At 42.1% G+C, this 21365-nt stretch overlaps 2 protein-coding genes and 2 pseudogenes across 2 annotated transcripts; all 4 read left to right on the top strand.

Moving 5' to 3' along the window:
* Window positions 1-940: 940 nt before the first annotated feature.
* On the top strand, window positions 941-1867 carry Or9e1 (olfactory receptor family 9 subfamily E member 1). The gene is given in 1 exon segment (NM_001000769.1): window positions 941-1867. A coding segment is annotated over 1 exon segment (927 nt).
* A 5546-nt stretch (window positions 1868-7413) lies between these two features.
* On the top strand, window positions 7414-7982 carry Cfl2-ps1 (cofilin-2, pseudogene 1; annotated as a pseudogene).
* A 5-nt stretch (window positions 7983-7987) lies between these two features.
* On the top strand, window positions 7988-9239 carry LOC148002887 (glyceraldehyde-3-phosphate dehydrogenase pseudogene; annotated as a pseudogene).
* A 2970-nt stretch (window positions 9240-12209) lies between these two features.
* Window positions 12210-13136, top strand: Or9e1b (olfactory receptor family 9 subfamily E member 1B). The gene is given in 1 exon segment (NM_001000022.1): window positions 12210-13136. A coding segment is annotated over 1 exon segment (927 nt).
* Window positions 13137-21365: the final 8229 nt, after the last annotated feature.

Below are 21365 nucleotides of genomic sequence, written 5' to 3' on the forward strand. Positions count from 1 at the left end.
GAGCAGGAGTCAGGGCACCACAGAGACAAGGTGATGAGGAAGAGTTCAGACAAGGCATCATGGACAACTCCAGTGAGGCCACCCATGGAGGAAAAGAACTCTACTCCACTTGAGCTCAGGCAGCCCACTCGACCCTCTCAACCACCCAGAAATACCCTAAACAAAAAGCACAAAAACACATGGTGATACTTGATTTGAGCTCTTCTCCTCTGGATTAACTCTGTTATATTTTGAAACCTAAGATCAAGATAGAGATAGACATAGATATAGAGAGAATGCAGATAGATAGATAGATAGATAGATAGATAGATAGATAGATAGATAGATAGATAGATAGACAGACAGACAGATACATACATACATACATACATACATACACACACACACAGATAGATAGATAGATAGATAGATAGATAGATAGATAGATAGATAGATAGATAGATAGATAGATGATACATACATAGATACATAGATAGAAACATAGATAGATATAGATACGCCCAGACAGAGTTTCAACAACATATATATATATATATATATATATATGTCTGTTTACATTGTTAAAGTGAATACAGGAGACTGTTTCTTAACCTTAAGCAAAGCAAAACTTAAGAGCAAGAGAACTTAGCTCCCCCTTCCTGCTCCCCATCCCTCTCTCCTCTTTACCTTTCTCCTTCTTGTACTGTCCTCTCCCTCCCTCCCTCTATTCACTTTCACACCTCCTACTCCTCCCTCATCCAAACTCCTTCCTCTTAACTACTTCATCATAATGCCACAGAGATGGGCTGATTCATTGTCTTAGTTTACTAATGAAAGCCAGGCCACCATAGTCAAGTAGGACCTGCACACATGTGCTGAGCCTGTCCCCTTATTCCTGTCTGTTATTCCTGTCCCCTCCCTCAGCTGTGTGGCACTGCATCTGAACACAATCTGAGCAGCCATGTCCAACCACACATCAGTGACACACTTCATCCTCAGGGGCTTCTCCGATGTCCCACAGCTGAGATTGGTGGTCATCCCATTTTTCTTGCTCACTTACACATTTGGCCTCCTGGGGAACTTCTCCATCATCATGGCTGTGAGGAGAGACAGTAGGCTCCACTCTCCCATGTACTTCTTCCTGAAGAATTTGTCTTTCCTGGACATGTGCTACACCTCAGCCACCATCCCCAAGGCAGTGGCTATATCCTTCACAGACTCAGGGGTCGTCTCCTATCTCGAGTGTGTGGCACAACTTTACATATTTATCACACTCTGTGCTACTGAATGCTTTCTGCTCACAACCATGGCTTATGACCGGTACCTGGCCATCCTCAGACCACTGCTCTATGGAACCATTATGAGCCAGAAATATTGTCTTGCATTGGTGGTCACTGCCTGGGTGAGTGGGGCCATCTACTCAGCCTTCCATACATTCAACACCTTCTCCCTCCCCTACTGTGGACCCAATATTGTTGAACACTTCTTCTGTGACATCCCCCAAGTCATGAGACTCTCCTGTACTGATTACCATCTCAGTGAGGAGGTGAGCTTTGCTGTCATCAGCTGCATTATCATGAGTTCCTTCGCCCTCACAGTGGTCTCCTATATTGGCATTGTGGCCACAGTACTTCGCATCCCCTCAGTGGATGGCAGGTGGAAAGCCTTTTCTACTTGCTCCTCTCACCTGACTACGGTCATCTTGTTTTATGGAACTGGAAGCTTTGTGTACCTGAGGCCTGCCTCTCACTACTCCCCAACCCTGGGTCGCCTGGCATCCATTTTCTACTCTGTAGTCACACCATCTTTGAATCCAGTTGTCTATTGTCTGAGGAACAAAGATATGAAGTTTGCTCTACAGAAACTTTATTGTGGGAGGAAGTACTGAGTCCTTGAAGACTACAGTGTGTGGCTCTGATGGTTGCTGTTAGAGTCAACCACACACACACACACACCTTTTCCTTCCTATGACACTTGACATTTCTGATGAAACCAGTTCCAGAACATGCCAGAAGCCACCACAGTCCCGGCAGTGACCTTTTATCTCCAGAGCATTCAATACCCTCTACTGACCTCCATGGGCACCCAGACCCATGTGCATTGACCTACATGTAGATACCCACACAAATAGTAACATTCAAAATACAATGTGTCTCAGGATTATCTAAAAGACACAAAACTGAATGACTTACATCAAGTGAAAAATTTATGCCTAGGTAAATTCTTTAGATAGAGAGACCAGCAAACAAAAAACAATTGTCTGCCACCAGAGACCTCTGATCTGTCTGTATTCAGCTGATGAAGCTGCTTGCTGGTTGGTGTTCAACTGACCCTGCTTTCTAATTGTCCAGTCTTATACCACAGGGGGGCCTACACAGTAATTCACTCTCCTTCTCATCTCTGCTTGCAGAACACAGACTTATACACAAGGAGATGGCCAGCCAGCTGGGGCTGTTTGAGTCCCTCTTCCCAGCCTCTGGAGCTATGGCAGAACTGCCAGGAGCACTGTGTGGACTGACAGGAGCACTGTGTGGACTGACAGGAGCACTGTGTGAACTGCCAGGAGCACTGTGTGGACTGTCAGGAGCACTGTGTGGACTGTCAGGAGCACTGTGTGTGTTGAGTGACTGGGAAGTACCCGTGGGGAACAGACTTGCTCTCCTTAATCACATCCTGTATCTCTGCCTCTCTTTTGCTGTGAATACCGTTTTCCTGTTGGATTTCCGCTGGATGTCTTCCACAGTCCATAAGAGGGAGTTTCCCATGTCAGTGCTAAGCCTCATCACCACAATTCTCAGATGTGCCTTATGGGTTTTGCATGCCTCAGGAACAACCGTTCTCACTGCCAATGTCACTGTCTCCCAACAGGCTCTGCAACGTGATTTTTCCCTCACAGATCATTGTCTCCTGACTCAGGGCTTAGCCTTTATGTGTACGTATTTATAGTTGGAGTCTGTCCCTCTGTTTTCAGTGAAATTCTTAAGTTCCTGTCTAATTAAAAATTCAGTCAAATCAGTTTATGGGAAATGTGGCCTCATCACAAATATTGCCAGGATTGTTGTTTTTCTGCTGTTCTCTGTTTGATTCTCTTTAACTTATGTATATTTTATGTGTATGTGTGTTTTGCCTCCATTTGTGTCGATGCACCATTTTCTGCCTCGGGTCCGTGGAGCATCAGGTCCTGGAGCTGCAGTTACAGTGGTTATGAGGCACTAAGAGCTGCAAATCAATCAATCTCCTTTGGGAGAGCAGCTGATGCTCTCAGCCCTCTCCCTGGGCTCTTGTTTCTCATTATAAGACAGGCCCTCGAGTAGCCCAGTAGCCTCAAACTCAGAATGTAGTCAAGAATCAACTTGAACTCTTTTTTCTGCATCAACTTCCCAAGTGTGGGGGTTATTGGGAGGAGTGACAAGAGTTTCCTGTTTAGTAAAATGTCTGGGTCCTCCTATTGGAGTAATTAGAGAAAGGATTGAAAGAGCTGAAGGGGCTTGCAACCCCATAGGAACAACAATGCCAACCAACCAGAGCTTCTAGGGACTAAACCACTACCTAAAGACTATACATGGAATGACCCATGGCTCCAACTGCTATGTATCAGAGGATGGCTTTGTTGGGTACCAATAGAAGGAGAAGCCCTTGGTCCAGCTGAGGTTGGACCCCCAGTGTAAGGGAATGTTGATGGGGGGAGGTAAGGGGGTAGATGGAGAGGGGAACACCCTTATAGAAGAAGGGGAGGAGGAAGGGATAGAGGCCTTATGGAAAGGAAACCGGGAAAGGGAATAACATTTGAAATGTAAATAAAGAGATACCCAATAAAAAAAAAGAAGTCTAGTTCCTGACTTAATTTTTAACAATCATGGCACCCCAGCTAAGTGTCTTTGGGTAGGTATTAAATTTTGATTCTCAAAACTGAAAATAGTGTTTGGCACTGTAAATCTCAAGTCAAACATCTAAAATATAACATTTAAAATAAATGAAAATTAAGTTTCTTCTCATAAAAGATGTGACCACGATTTGTACTTTTAAACATTCATACTGTTTGGACATTTCCCTCTCTTAGATTATCATCAAATAATACAGAAATAAATGTGTTTTCCCATGTAGTCAATATGACAGAATCAAATATGCAGGTAGGATGTGAAGGCACACAATGTATTATCAGTACTTCCTGGTGGGTGTTTTCTCTAATGCTGGAGGAAGTGGGGTGGGTTTTCTCTGATGTGCCTGCTTTACATGAAAAGTGGTGCTACAGTGTCAGTTTTAAAGTGGTCTCAGTTTTTTTTTTTTTAAGAAGCATTTTGAAAACTTGGAAACATATGCTGGAGCTTTTAAAACAAGTATAACTGATGTGCTAAAAAATAAGAGCGAAAGTGGAAAATGGAAAGAGAAATAGAAAATTATTTTGAAACATGTTTAAATGGGATAGTTAAATCTAATTCTGTCAATAATGATTTTAAGTATAAAGAATCAAAATAGACTGTTAAAGACAGAGTAGCAGTGCATACTGCCTCATGGCCTTAATCCCAGCATTTTGTTGGCAAGGACAGGTAAACATCTATGAATTTGAGATTAGCTTGTTCTACACAGCAATTTCTAGGCCACCCATGGCTATACAACAAGATCCTGCCTTAAAATATTGATAGATTAATTTTTTCAAAGATGCAACTATAATGTATATATCCATTTAAAGAAATATATAGACACACACAAACTAAAAGTTCAGAAATTGATGACTGAGATAGTAAAGGCCTCCATCCACAGATATACACACTCACACAGAGATTAACAGGCATCCATTCACATGTGCACACCACACACACACACACACACCGCGCGCGTGCAAAACAAAAAAACAGAGCAGTGACATATTGAGACACTATCAGCCTTACTTTTCCAGAAAAAAAAAAGAAGGCTACAGATGTCCCTATGCTCATTTCTGATGTCACCTGTTGTCTTTTTTTTTGTTTGTGTGGTATGGATGAACACATTAATTTAGACTCCTTGCTCATCAATTCACTGCCCCAGAACAAATATTGTCTGACCTTAACCTTTGCTACTCAACACTTAAAGAACTGTATCTAAGGTAGACACACAAACTTTCTACCTCAGATAAATCACAAAAAAACATTGTTTTAACTAGCCTACTCACTGTGCTCTTCCCTTGGAGAAATGGCCCCCACCATTCAAGGACACATGTGGTATCACAATTTCACGAATGGATAAGGTGGTTGGGATTCATGCAGGCTGTTTAGTTCCTAGACCCATGTGACATGACCCTGAAATAAAGACGTATTTTGAGCCTTCTTTCTCTACCTCTCCTTCCACCCTTCCCAGGCTATAGCTCCTCACCTTCCCATTGAACCTTGCCGCACAAGGGCTCTCGGTGCCCTGATAATAAGGATGGCACTCAGAACCTGTAAGGCATCAGAGAAGCCCACAAGGACTGTGCCTGGCCCCGCGCCAAGGCTCAAACAGTAGAAATAGTCTGTTCCACGTGGAAACATCTGTCACTCTGAGAGAAAGTTCTACAGTTCCACATCTTCATTTTCCAGTGTTTTAGTTATGATTTCTATTGCTATGAAGAGACACCATAACTATGGCAACTCTTTTAGAGGAATACATTTAATCAAGTCTTCCTTACAGCTTTCAGAAGCTTAGCCCATTATCATCATGGTGGAAATCATGGCGGCACGCAGGCAGACACGGTGCTTGAGAAGGAGCTGAGTGTATTCTACATTTGATCCACAGGCAGGAAAAGGAGACTGCCACACGAGACCTAACTTGGGCAGAGGAGACCTCAAAGCCCTCCTCCACAGTGACGCACTTCCTCCAACAAGGCCACACCTACTCCAGTAAGGCCCCAACAGTGCCACTCCCTATGGCCAAGCAGTCACACATATGAGTCTATGGAGGCCATTCTTATTCATCCCACTCCAACTAGAAGCACTGTCTTCAAACAGGACAGGGTTTAGAAGCAGGTGGGCTCCCTCCAATGTCCTTATCTCAAGATGTTGCTGATAAAGGGGTGACCAACAAGCGCCTGTGAGTGAGAGCTGAACGAATGTTTAACTATTTATTTGGAACTGAATCTAAATCTACCTTTTCTCCTATCTTACTCTTTTGATCACATACATAATTATTTCACTTTATAAAAATGAACAGGATCCCAGCTCCCACACGACAGACCACAACCATCTGCTAGGCCAAATGCCTCTTCTCACCTCCACAGGCTTATGCACATACATGGTGTGCATAGGCATGCAATTAAATACTTTTAAAATAATTTTCAAAATTAGGCAAGACATGTTGCCTACATGTAAGCTGAAAATGGTTGCAGGACCTAGACATGTCTTATGAAAACTCTGGGAGTGGACATCTTTATCCAGTGTTGGCTATTCTCCTCATGTGTGGAGCCTGCTTACTCACTACACTTCTCTGAAATGTGAGATGTCTCTCCATTCAGACATGACAACTTACAGGTTTGGTTATGTTTTGGTTGACATACAACAAGGCTGGGTAACTATCCTCACTCCAAGCATCTTGGGACTGTGTTGGAAATCCGTTCGGTGAAAATGCATACAATCATTCCTGGGCTCTTTCCTTAAAGTTCTATGTGGTTTTCATTGCAACAGTGTCATATCATATTTTCTCATGCTATAAACCACTGTAACTAAAACAATTTCATGGTATAGGAATGGTCTCTTCCAAAACAATGCTGGAGTCAGAGGGTATCCAAATGGAGAAAAATAAAATTAGACACTTAAACTCATCTGCATCCAAAAAAATGAATTGTAGTGTTAAATATAAGCCTCCAAATTGTAAACATGTACAGAAAAGAAAGAAAATACATAGAAATAGTCCACGTTTTGAGGCTAGACCTGATCAATCACAGGCCACATCACAGGCAGCTAAGCAAACATGGTCAAGTAGGATTATAGCAAACCAGAAATGACCCACACAGTGAAGAAGGGCATCAATTCAATGACCGAAGGGGAGAAAATAATTCCAAATTTTAATTTGAAAAGAAACAATGTTAAATCTATCCCTAGTGTTGATTTGAGGGTGTTTCCTTTATTGGGCATGTGTATGTGTTTTGATAAATATCAGGTACTTGCCTATACTTAAATGTTTTTATTTTCTTACTATAGATTGAATTCCTTATATGTCTGAATATTTGTGAATATGCTCTTCTCAAAAATGAAAATACTTGGAAATATATAAACATAGATATATTGGAAATGTAGACAACAACGTGCATGACTCTCACATGGAAAACGCCAGTCAAAGAAACCGAATGCAAAGCCCGCCGCCCGCCTGGCGGCAGCTCCCAAGATACCCTGCCTCCTCAGCGCCCGCCACCGGCCCCTCCTCCTCGTCCCAGTGCCACCAAGCCAGAGCCAGAGCCACCACTGCCGCAACAACCTCAGCCGCGGTCACTACGGCATCTGGAGTTACAGTGAATGATGAAGTCATCAAAGTTCTTAATGATATGAAAGTAAAATCTTCTACATAGGAGGAGATTGAAAAAGAAAGAAAGCAGTTCTCTTCTGTCTAAGCAATGACAAAAGACGAGAAAGCAAAGCAGATCTTGGTGGGTGACATCGGTGATACTGTAGAGGACCCCTACACATCTTTTGTGAAATTGCTACCTCTGAATGGTTGCCGATATGCTTTGTACGATGCCACATACGAAACAAAAGAATCTAAGAAAGAAGACCTAGTGTTTATATTCTGGGCTCCTAAAAGTGCACGGTTAAAAAGCAAGATGATTTATGCTAACTCTAAAAATGCCATTAAAAAATTTATAGGTATTAAACATAAGTGGCAAGTAAATGGCTTGGACGATATTAAGGACTGCATGACACTGGGAGAGAAACTGGGAGGCAGTGTTGTAGTTTCCCTGGAAGGAAAGCCACTGTAAAATAATAGCCAAGTGCCATTTGATCTTGAGGGGTTTACATTTATTTCTGCAGCTTAGTCCACTGGAATTGTATTGGTTTTTGTTTATTCCCTTCCCATTGGTCCTATTCAACACAATGAATGAATGAATGAATGAATGAATGAATGAATGAATGAATGAATGAATATAAGAAGCCTGTTGGCTCCTCCCTGTTTCAGAGATGGTCTCATCTTCTCAGGCAGTGCCAGTCTCGTCCCGTAGACAAGATAGTGAAGGTCAATGTGAACGGATTTGGCCATATTGGATGCCTGGTTACCAGGACTGCCTTCTCTGCATATGGCAAAGTGGAGATTGTTGCCATCCACGACTGCTTCATTGACCTCAACTACATGGTCTACATGTTCCAGTATGAGTCTACTCACGGCAAATTCAAAGGCACAGTCAAGGCTGAGAACGGGAAGCTCGTCATCAACAGGAAGCCCATCACCATCTTCCAAGAGCGAGATCCCACTAACAGCAAATGGGATGATGCTGGTGTTGAGTATATCATGGAGTCTACTGGCGTCTTCACCACCATGGAGTAGGCTGGGGCTCACTTGAAGGGTGGGGCCACAAAGGCCATCATCACTGCCCCTTCGGCCGATGCCCCCATGTTTGTGATGTGTGTGAACCATGAGAAATATGACAACTCCCACAAGATTGTCAGCAATGCATCCTGCACCACCAACTGCTTAGACCCCCTGACCAAGGTCATCCATGACAACTTTGACATCCTGGAAGGGTTCATGACCCTAGTCCATGCCATCACTGCCACTCAGAAGACTGTGGATGGCCCCTCTGGAAAGCTGTGGCGTGATGGCTGTGGGGCAGCCTAGAACATCATCTCAGCATCCACTGGTGCTGCCAAGGCTACGGGCAAGGTCATTCCAGAGCTAAACAGGAATCTTATTGTCATGGCCTTTCATATTCCTACCCCCAATGTATCCTTTGTAGATCTGACCTGCTGTCTGGAGAAACGTGCCAAATATGATGAAATCAAGAAGGTGAAATCAAGCAGGCATCTGAGGGCCCACTAAAGGGCATCCTGGGCCACACAGTACCAGATTGTCTCCTGCTACTTCAACAGCAATCACCTCCACTCTTCCACCTTTGAGGAACCGCTGAGGCTGGTGCTGCTCTCAATGACAACTCTGTAAAGCTCATTTCCTGGTATGACAATAAGTATGGCTACAGCAACAGGGTGGTGGACCTCATGGCCTACACGGCCTCAAAGGAGTAAGAGACCCTGGACCACCTGCCCCAGCAAGAATACTGAGAGCAAGAGAGAGGCCCTCAGTTGCTGAGGAATCCCCATCCCAACTTGGACCCCAACACTGAGCATCTCCCTCACAATTTTCATCCCAGACCCCCATAATAACAGGAGGGGCCTAGGGAGCCTCCCTACTCTCTTGAATACCATCAGTAAAGTTCACAGCAACTCACCTCCCAAAAAGAAGACTGTCAGTGATCGCCATTAGACTGTTTCATATGGTTGTTTTTTGTTGTTGTTGGTTTTTTGTTTGTTTGTTTGTTTGTTTGTTTGTTTTTGTAGACCCCAAGGAATGCCTTCCCATCCTATTTTAGCCAAAACAACTGGTTCCATGCCTTCCTTGCGTGAGCGTTATAACGGATGTCATTGTCAGCATGAATAGCTTAGAGTACTACAGAGGGCGAGCTAATTGAATGCGTTGAAAGTACTCTCCACTGGTCATATGGGAAACGTTTCAGTGTTATTAATAGTTGAGCTACACTTGATCACAGTTCTCTGTGGCACTGGAGCAGTCCCACACCTCACCCGCCTTGGCTAGCCTATTATGACGTGGCAGCACAGGTTTAATACTATTGGTTAAAAAGCACTTTTATTTTGTAATGCCTTTAATCCCTTATAAAGAATGCCAATTAAGTTTCATTGCCTGTCCTCAATTTATCCTAGTATCGCAGTGTTCATTCTTCTTACCTGCATATTTTTTCAAAGGAATATCTGTGTTGATGTCTTTGGATTCCCAGTGAGTGTACACTCCTGTATAATTATAGGAGTTTTATGTTTACCGTGTGAGTCATGAAACACTACAGATATTTTGAATATCAATCATAATGGCAATTTCTGCATAAAAGAGCTGTAAACGGAACATCGTTTTGAGATCCAGCTCCCTGCCCTCATAAAAGTGGCCATGTTGCAAGAAAAATTGTGGCAGATTAAAAGAAGAAAGAAAGGAAGAAAGAAAGAAAGAAAGAAAGAAAGAAAGAAAGAAAGAAAGAAAGAAAGAAAGAAGGAAGGAAGGAAAGAAAGAAAGAAACTGCAGAAGTCAATCAGAGCAGATGGGTAACTATGGCTGCCTGCTTGGAAGACTCCATCCAGCCCTCCATGGAGGTTTGTGGATTGGGAGGAGGATGAAAGACACCTGAGCTGATGTTCATGCTTTGCTTGGTCACAGCTTTGTTTACATGAGCTTCACACGGCAAAACTTCACAAAGCTTTAGACTTCAGGCTTGCACGTGTTTCCTTTTGTGTTTATGTTTCCACTGTGGCCTTTATAGATACTCCAGAGAAAGCACCAATAATATAGACGCATTAACACACACATACACACATTCTCTCTCTCTCTCTCTCTCTCTCTCTCTCTCTCTCTCTCTCTCTCTCTCTCTCTCTCACACACACACACACACACACACACACACACACACGCGCGCGCGACTTATTTATGTTGTTTCTCTACCTTTAGACAGGATCCTGCTGCATACCCTAGGCTGTCCTCACATTGATAGTCGCCCTTCCCAGCCCCATCAGAGCCGAGCTCGGTTTTCTGCTCCCCCCAATCTAGATGTATTGTGAAGTGTGAGAGATTTTGTTGTAAGTGAAAAAAGAATGAGTAGCAGGCTTCAGGTGAGCATTTATGGCATACACCAGCAAACCTGTCATTTAAACCATGCCATCTGTGCATATCTGTGAGGTAAGGCAAGACTTTAGGTGACCAAATGTTTGGGGACACAGGTCACAGTAGTATATACAAGGATGTACTGGGCTTTGTTGATCCTTCTAAGAACCCTAAGAACCTGGACAAAGAAAATGATGAATTCAGGGCATTCGATTACACGTTTGTGAACTGCATAGTATACAGATATTTATGTCTTAAAATAAATGTCTGTCTCACAGGCTCAAGCCTGAGGTTTTTGAAAATCAAACAATAGTTTTAATGTACCAATTATTTTTTTCACGTGGCCTCAGGAAACCTTCTGTTTTAAGTCTCTGAGGTAACCCATAGGGACCCTGAGAAGTGTTAGTCCATGGGACCTGGAAGGAACCAAACATATTCCCAGAGCCAGCTCCCTAGACAGCTCAAAGCACGCTCACTCCTCTACAAGATGGACTTGCAGGAGAATCGTTTCACAATGTTTAAGACATGCAAAGGGAATCAGGCAGCTTCATCCGTCTATACCTCCAAGTCCTTGCCAGGGCAGCTGAGTTACAGCCTGAGAGACAGTTCTGCCGTCCGTCTCCCCACTTGATGACCTCTGGACAGAGAAAGTGAGCATCATTCCACCAGGTGAGAGCTGAGTGAGATAAAACAGGACAAAAATCTCTGCCTAGCTGTGAGATGATGAGGAAGAATTCAGACAAGGCAATCATAGACAACTCCAGTGGGGTCTTTCCCCTGCTTGAGCTAAGGCAGCTTTCCAGCACCCAGAAATACTCTAAACAAAAGGCACAAAGATACTTGGTGCCATGATTTGAGCTCTTCTCCTCTCGTTAACTCCATTATATTTTGAAACCTAAGATGTAGATAGAGATTGACATAGACATAGAGATTGAGAGAATGTATTTATATACATATATAGATACTGACACATACACACACCCAGAGAGAGACGAAACTGCATACATATATACACACATGAATGTAAAAATTTTAAAGTGAAAACATGGGACTGCTTCTCACTCTGAAGTCACGCAAACTTCAAGAAGACAACTTCGACTGATGTCTCTTCTTCCCTACCCTGCTCCCCATCCCTCTCTCTCTCTCTCTCTCCTCTTCTTCTTCTTCTTTCTCCTTCCTGTCTCTACCTCCCTCTATTCACTTTCACACCTCCTACTCCTCCCTCATCCAATCTCCCTCTTCTTAATTAATTCACTATAATGCCTTTAGATAGACTGCTCCATTGTCTTAGCTGTCTGATAAAAGTCAGGCCTCCATAGTCAACAAGGACATGCACACATGAGCTGAGCCTGTCTGTTATTCCTGTCCCCTCCCTCAGCCGTGTGGCACTGCATCTGAACTCAATCTGAGCAGCCATGTCCAACCACACAACAGTGACCCACTTCATCCTCAGGGGCTTCTCTGATGTTCCACAGCTGAGATTGGTGGTCATCCCATTTTTCTTGATCACTTACACATTTGGCCTCCTGGGGAACTTCTCCATCATCATGGCTGTGAGGAGAGACAGTAGGCTCCACTCTCCCATGTACTTCTTCCTGAAGAACTTGTCTTTCCTGGACATGTGCTACACCTCAGCCACCATCCCCAAGGCAGTGGCTATATCCTTCACAGGCTCAGGGGTCGTCTCCTATCTCGAGTGTGTAGCACAACTTTACATGTTTATCACACTCTGTGGAACTGAATGCTTTCTGCTCACAACCATGGCTTATGACCGGTGCCTGGCCATCCTCAGACCACTGCTCTATGGAACCATCATGAGCCAGAAATATTGTTATGCATTAGTGGTCACTGCCTGGGTGAGTGGGGCCATTTACTCAGCCTATCATACATTCAACACTTTCTCCCTCCCCTACTGTGGACCCAATATTGTTGAACACTTCTTCTGTGACATGCCTCCAATCATGAGACTCTCCTGCACTGATTACCATGTCACTGAGGAGGTGAGCTTTGCTGTCATCAGCTGCATTATCATGAGTTCCTTCGCCCTCACAGTGGTCTCCTATATTGGCATTGTGGCCACAGTTCTTCGCATCCCCTCAGTGGATGGCAGGTGGAAAGCCTTTTCTACTTGCTCCTCTCACCTGACCACGGTCATCTTGTTTTATGGAACTGGAAGCTTTGTGTACCTGAGGCCGGCCTCTCACTACTCCCCATTGCTTGGTCGCCTGGCATCCATTTTCTACTCCGTAGTCACACCATCTTTAAATCCAGTTATCTATTGTCTGAGGAACAAAGATATGAAGTTTGCTCTACTGAAACTTTATTGTGGGAGAAAGTACTGAGTCCTTGAAGACTACAATGTGTGGCTCTGATGGTTGTTGTTAGAGCCAAGTGTTTCACTCACACACCCCTTTACTCCCCGATGACACTTGACATTGCTGATGAAACCAGTTCCAGAACATGTCAGAAGCCACCACAGTCCCTGCAGTGCCTTTTTAGCTCAAACGGATGCTATAGCCTCTTCTGGCCCTCATGAGCATGCAGACCCATGTGCACTTACCTACATATAGATACCCACAAAGTAGTAACATTAAAAAATAAACACTGTGTCTCAAGGTGTTCTTAAAACTATCTAAACTGAATGATATAAATCAAGTGAAAAATTTAACCGAGGTAGATTCTTGAGATAGAAAGACCAGCAAACAAAAAACAATTGTCTGCCACCAGAGACCTCTGATCTGTCTGTATTCAGCTGATGAAGCTGCTTGCTGGTTGCTGTTCAACTGATCCTGCTTTCTAATTGTCCAATCTTATACGACAGGGGGGCCTACACAGTTGTTCACTCTCCTCATCTCTGTTTGCAGAACACGGACTTATACACAAGGAGATGGCCAGCCAGCTGGGGCTGTTTGAGTCCCTCTTCCCAGCCTCTGGAGCTATGGCAGAACTGCCAGGAGCACTGTGTGGACTGTCAGGAGCACTGTGTGTGTGGAGTGACTGGGAAGTACCCGTGGGGAACAAACTTGCTCTCCTTAATCACATCCTGTATCTCTGCCTCTTTTTTGCTGTGAATACTGTTTTCCTGTTGGATTTCCGCTGGATGTCTTCCACAGTCCATAAGAGGGAGTTCCCCATGTCAGGGCTAAGCCTCATCACCACAATTCTCAGATGTGCCTTATGGGTTTTGCATGCCTCAGGAACAACCATTCTCAGTGCCAATGTCATTGTCTCCCAACAGGCTCTGCAATGTGATGTTTTTCCCCACAGATCATTGTCTCCTGACTCAGGGCTTAGCCTTTATGTGTATGTATTTACAGTTGGAGTCTGTCCCTCTGTTTTCAGTGAAATTCTTAAGTTCCTTTCTAATTAAAAATTCTCTCAAATCAGTTTATGGGAAAAGTGGCCTCATCACAAATATTGCCAGGATTGTTGTTTTTCTGCTGTTCTCTGTTTGATTCTCTTTAACTTATGTATATTTTATGTATATGTGTGTTTTGCCTCCGTATGTGTCGATGCACCATTTTCTGCCTCGGGTCCGTGGAGCATCAGGTCCTGGAGCTGCAGTTACAGTGGTTGTGAGGCACTAAGAGCTGCAAATCAATCAATCTCCTTTGGGAGAGCAGCTGATGCTCTCACCCATCTCCCTGGGCTCTTGTTTCTCATTATAAGACAGGCCCTCGAGTAGCCCAGTAGCCTCAAACTCAGAACGTAGTCAAGAATCAACTTGAACTCTTTTTCTGCATCAACTTCCCAAGTGTAGGGGTTATTGTGAGGACTGGCAAGGGTTCCCTGATTAGTAAGAAGTCTGGGTCCTGATCCTTAATTTTTTTAAAAATAATGGCACTCCAGCTCAGTATCTTGGAGTATGTATTGAATTTTGTTTCCTAATACTAACATCGGTGTTGGACATCTCAAATCAAACATCTAAAATATAACATTTATATTAAATAAATATTAACTTTCCTCTCATAAGAGATATAACCATAATTTGCAATTTTAAACATTCATACCGTTTGGACATCTCCCTCTCTTGGATTATCATCAAATTATACAGAAAAAAATATGTTTTCCCATGTAGTCAATATGACAGAATCAAATATACAGGTAGAATGTGAAGGAACACAATATATTGTTTGTGCTTTCTTTTTAATATTTAATATTGTTTTTTTTTCTTTTTTCCTTTTTTTCGAAGCTGGGGACCAAACCCAGGGCCTTGCACTTGCTAGGCGAGCACTCTACCACTGAGCTAAATCCCCAATCCCAATATTTAATATTGTTATTGAATAGTTTATGTATTTACATTTCAAATGTTAACCCCTTTTCCCGTGTCCCCTCTCCCGTGTCCCCTCTCCCTTCTTCTATGACTATACTCCTCTTCCTTCTCACCCACTCCCACCGCAAGCCCCTGGCATTCCCCTACACTGAGGAAAGGAGCCTTCACAGGACCAAGGGTTTAGCCTCCTATTGATGCCAGACAATGCCATCCTCTGCTACACATGCAGCTGGAGTCATGGATTGCCCCACCATGTGTACTCTTTGGTTGGCAATTTAGTTCCTAGAAGCCTTGGGGGGTCTGCTTGGTGGATATTGTTCTTTCCATGGGGTTGCAAACCCCTTCTTTCAATCCTTTCTCTAACTCCTCTATTGAGGTCCCCATGCTCAATCCAATGTTTAGCTGCAAGCTTACTAATCTATATCAGTTAGGCTCTGACAGAGCCTCTCAGGTGACATCCATATCAGATTCCTGTTAGCAAGCACTTCCTGGAATCAGAAATAGTGACTGTTTTGGATCCCCAGGTGGGGCAGTCTCTGGATAGCCTTTCCTTCAGTCTCTGCTCCACTCATTGTCCCTGTATTTCCTCCCATGAGTATTTTGTTCCCTCTTCTAAGAAGTGCTGATGCATCGACATTTTGGTTGTCCTCCTTCTTAAGCTTCATGTGGTCTATGAATTGTATGTTGGGTATTCAAAGCTTTTGGCCTAATAACCAATTATCACTGAGTGCATACCATGTCTGTTATTTTGTGACTTGGTTACCTCACTCAAGATAACATTTTCTAATTAAATCCATTTGCCTATGAATTTCATGACGTTATTGTTTTTAATAGCTGGGCAAGTACTCCATTATATAGATGTACCACATTTTCTGCGTCCATTCCTCTGTTGAAGGACATCTAACTTCATTCCAGCTTCTGGCTATTATAAATAAGGCTTCTATGAACATAGTGGAGCACGTGTCCTGTTATATGTTGGAGCATCTTCTGGGTATATGCCCAGGAGGTTATAGCTGGGTCCTCAGATAACACTATGTTCAATTATCTGAGGAACCACCAGACTGATTTCCAGAATGGTTGTACCAATTTGCAACCCCACCAACAATGGAAAAGTGTTCCTCTTTCTCCACATCCTCGCCAGCATCTGCTGTCACCTGGGTTTTTATCTTAGCCATTCTGACTGGTGTGAGGTGGAATCTCAGGATGGTTTTAATTTGCATTTCCCTTATGATTAAGGATGCTGAACATTTCTTTAGGCACTGCTCAGCCATTCGATAATCCTCAGCTGAGAATTCTTTGTTCAGTTCTGTACCCCATTTTTAATGGGGTTATTTGATTCTCTGGAGACTAACTTCTTGAGTTTGCTGTATATATTGGATATTAGTCCTCCATCAGACATAGGAATGGTAAAGATGTGTTCCCAATCTGTTGGTTGTCATTTTGGCCTAATGTTCTTCACCTTACAGAAGCTTTGGAACTTTCTGAGATCCCACTTGTCAATTCTTGATCTTAGAGCATAAGCCATTGGTCTTCTGTTCAGGAAATTTTCTCCTGTGCCCATGTGTTCAGGCTTTTTTCCCACTTTCTCTGCTATTACATTCATTGTATCTGGTTTTATGTGGAGGTCCTTGATGCTTTGTAAAGGGAGATAAGAATGGATAGATTTGCATTCTTCTACATGCTGACCTCCAGTTGAACCAGAACCATTTGTTGAAAATGCTGTTTTTTTTTCCTTGGATGGTTTTACCTTCTTTATCGAAGACCGTGTGACCATAGGTGTGTGGGTTCATTTCTGAGTCTTCAATTCTATTCCACTGATCTATCAGACTGTCTCTGTACCAATACCATACAGTTTTTATCACTATTGCTCTGTAACACAGCTTGAGATGGAGAATGGTGATTTCTCCCAGAAGTTCTTTTATTGTTAAGGATAGTTTTCACTATTCTGGTTTTTTTTTTTTTGTTATTCCAAATGAATTTGCAAATTGCTCTTTCTAACTCTATGAAGAATTGAATTGGAATTTTGATGGGGATTACATTGAATCTGTAGATTGCTTTTGGTAAGATGGCCATTTTTACAATATTAATCCTGCCAATCCATGAGCAGGGGAGATCTTCCCATCTTCTGAGATCTTCTTCAATTTCTTTCTACAAAGTCATGAATTTCTTGTCATACAGATCTTTCACTTGTTTGGTTAGAGTCACACCATGGTGCTTTGTATTATTTGTGACTATTGTGAAGGTAGTAGTTTTCCTAGTTTCTTCCTCAGCCTGTTTATCCTTTGAGTAGAGGAAAGCTACTGATTTCTTTGAGTTAATTTTATATGCAGCCACTTTGATGAAGTTGTTTATCAAGTTAACTAGTTCTCTGGTGGAACTTTTGGGGTCACTTAAGTACACTACCATATCATCTGCAAGTAGTGATATTTTGACTTCTTCCTTTCCAATTCATATCCTTTTGGCCTCCTTTTGTAATCCAATTGCTCTGGCTAGGACTTCGAGAACTATATTGAATAAGTAGGGAGAGAGTGGGCAGCCTTGTCTAGTCCCTGATTTTAGTGGGATTGCTTGAAGTTCCTCTCCATTTAGTTTGATGTTGGCTATTGGTTTGCTGTACATTGCTTTTACTATGTTTAGGTATGGGCCTTGAATTCCTGATCTTTCCAAGAGTTTTATCACAAAGAGGTGTTGAATTATTTTGTCAAATGCTTCCTCAGCATTTAATGAGATGTTCATGTGTTTTTTATCTTCAAGTTTGTGTATATTGTGGATCACATTGATGGATTTTTATATATTGATCCATCTCTGGATCCCTGGGATGAAGCTTGCTTGGTTGTGAAGGATGGTCATTTTGATGTGCTCTTGGATTCGGTTTGTGAGAATTTTATTGAGTGTTTTTGCATCAATAGTCATAAGGGAAATTGGTCTGAAGTTCTCTTTCTTTGCTGTGTATTTGTGTGGTTTAGGTATGAGTGTAATTATGGCTTCAAAGAAGGATTTGGCAGTGGTCCTTCTGTTTCTATTTTGTGGAATAGTTTGGGCAGTATTGGTATGAGGTCTTCTATGAAGGTCTGATAGAATTCTGCACTAAACCAATCTGGACCTGGGCTCTTTTTGGTTGAGAGACTTTTAATAAATGCTTCTATTTCTTTAGGAGTTATAGGACTGTTTAGATGGTTTATCTGATCCTGATTTAACTTTGGTACCTGGTATCTGTCTAGAAAATTGTCCATTTCCTCCAGATTTTCGAGTTTTGTTGAATATGGGCTTTTGTGGTAGGATCTGATGATTTTTTGAATTTCCTCAGATCCTGTTGTTATGTCTCCCATTCCATTTCTCATTTTGTTAATTTGGATACTCTCTTTGTGCCCTCTGGTTAGTCTGGCTAAGGGTTTATCTATCTTGTTGATTTTCTCAAAGAACCAGCTCCTGGTTTTGTCGGCTCTTTGGATAGTTCTTTTTGTTTCTACTTGGTTGATTTCTGCTCTGAGTTTGATTATTTCCTTCTGTCTACTCCTCTTGGGTGTATTTGCTTCTTTTCATTCTAGACTTTTAAGTATGCTGTGAAGCTGCTAATGTACGCTCTCTCCAGTTTCTTTTGGGAAGCACTCAGAGCTATGAGTTTTCTGCTTAGCACTGCTTTCATTGCATCCCATAAGTTTGGACATGTTGTGCCTTCATTTTCATTAAATTCTAAAAAGTTTTCAAATTCTTCATTTCTTCCTTGTCCAATTATCATTGAGTAGAGTGTTGTTCAACATCCATGTGTATGTGGGCTTTCTGTTATTTTTGTTTTTATTGGAGACCAGCTTTAATCTGTGGTGATCTGATAGGGTGCATGGACTTGTTCCAATCTTCTTTTATCTGTTAAGCCTGTTTTGTGACTTATTAAATGATCAGTTTTGGAGAAGGTACCATGAGGTGCTGAGAAGAACGTATACTCTTGTGTTTTAGAATGACATGTTCTATAGGTGCTAAATCCATTTAGATCATAACTTCTGTTAGTTTCTCTGTGTCTCGGTTTATTTTCTGTTTCCATGGTCTGTCCATTGATGAGAATGGGGTGATGAATTCTCCCGCTATTATTGTCTGAGGTGCAGTTTGTGCTTTGAGCTATAGTAAGGTTTCTTTCATGGATGTAGGTGCCCTTGCATTTGGAGCATACCACAGATATTCAGGATTGAGAATTCATCTTGGTGGATTTTTCCTTTCATGTGTGCAAAGTGTCCTTCCTTATCTTTTTTAATAACTTTTGGTTGAAAGTTGATTTTATTTGATATTAGAATGACTATTCCACCTTGTGTCTTGGGACCATTTGCTTGGAAAATTGTTTTCCAGTTTTTTACTCTGAGGTAGTATCTGTCTTTGTCACTGAGGTGTGTCTCCTGTATGCCAGAAAATGCTGGGTCCTCTTTACGTATCCAACCTATTAGTCTATGTCTTTTTATTGGGAACTGAGTCCATTGATGTTGAGAGGTATTAAGGAATAGTGATTTTTGTTTCCTCTTATTTTTGTTCTTAGAGGTGAAATTATGTTTGTGTGGCTCTCTTCTTTTGGGTTTGTTGAAAGAAGATTACTTTCTTGCTTTTTCTATGATGTAGTTTCCCTCCTTGTGTTGGAGTTTTCCATCTATTATACTTTGTAGGACTGGATTTGTGGAAAGATATTGTGTACATTTAGTTTTGTCATAGAATATCTTGGTTTCTCCATCTATGTTAATTGAGAGTTTTGCTGGATATTGTAGCCTGGGCTGGCATTTGTTTTCTCTTTGCATCTGTATGACATCTACCCAGCATCTTCTGGCTTTCATAGTCTCTGGTGAGAAGTCTGGTGTAATTCTGATAGGTCTGCCTTTATATTTACTTGACCTTTTCCTCTTACTGCTTTTAATATTCTTTTTTGTGCATTTGGTGTTTTGACTATTATGTGACGGGAGGAATTTCTTTCCTGGCCCAATCTATTTGGAGTTCTGTAGGCTTCTTGTATGTTTATGGTCATCTCTTCCTTTAGGTTATATATGTGTGTGCATGTGTGTGTGTGTGTGTGTGTGTGTGTGTGTGAGTGAGTGAGTGTGTGCGTAATATATATAGATATAGATAGAGATATAGATATAGTTATAGATATAGATATATAATCATTAGGTTTGATCTTCTCATTGTGTCCTGTATTTTCTCAATGTTTTGGGTTAGGAGGGCTTTTTTGCATTTTTTAATTTTCTTTAACTATTGTGTCGATGTTTTCTATGGTATGTTCTGCTCCTGAGATTCTCTCTTCTATGTCTTGTATTCTGTTGGTGATGCTTGCATCTATGACTCCTGATCTCTTTCCTAGGTTTCCTATCTCCAGGGTTGTCTCTCTTTGTGATTTTTTTTTATTGTTTCTATTTTCATTTTTAGATCCTGGATGGTTTTGTTCAATTCCATCACCTGTTTGTTTGTGTTTTCCTGTAACTCTTTAAGGCATTTTTTTTTGTGTGTTTCCTCTTTAAAGGCTTCTACTTGTTTACCTGTGTTGTACTGTATTTCTTCAAGGGAGTTATTTATATCATTCTTAAAGTCCTCCATCATCATCATGAGATATGATTTTAAATTCAAATCTTGGTTTCCAGTGAGTTAAGGTATGCAGAACTTGCTGTGGTGGAAGAACTGGGTTCTGATGATGCCAGATAGTCTTGGTTTCTGTTGCATAGGTTCTCAAGCTTGCCTCTCACCATCTGGTTATCTCTGATGTTACTTGGTCTTGCTGTCTCTGACTGGAGCTTGTCCCTCCTGTTGGTCTGTGAGCCTGTGAGCCTGTGAGCCTGTGAGCCTGTGAGCCTGTGGTCTTAGGAGTGAGAGCACTCCTGAAAGACCAGCTCTCTCTGGGCAGATTTTGGATCCGGAGCTGAAAGGTAGTAGTTTTCCTAGTTTCTTCCTCAGCCTGTTTATCCTTTGAGTAGAGGAAAGCTACTGATTTCTTTGAGTTAATTTTATATGCAGCCACTTTGATGAAGTTGTTTATCAAGTTAACTAGTTCTCTGGTGGAACTTTTGGGGTCACTTAAGTACACTACCATATCATCTGCAAGTAGTGATATTTTGACTTCTTCCTTTCCAATTCATATCCCTTTGGCCTCCTTTTGTAATCCAATTGCTCTGGCTAGGACTTCGAGAACTATATTGAATAAGTAGGGAGAGAGTGGGCAGCCTTGTCTGGTCCCTGATTTTAGTGGGATTGCTTGAAGTTCCTCTCCATTTAGTTTGATGTTGGCTATTGGTTTGCTGTGCATTGCTTTTACTATGTTTAGGTATGGGCCTTG

Source organism: Rattus norvegicus, chromosome 10 (assembly GCF_021556685.1).
Source record: "Rattus norvegicus strain SHRSP/BbbUtx chromosome 10, alternate assembly SHRSP_T2T, whole genome shotgun sequence".
Classification (NCBI taxonomy): domain Eukaryota; kingdom Metazoa; phylum Chordata; class Mammalia; order Rodentia; family Muridae; genus Rattus; species Rattus norvegicus.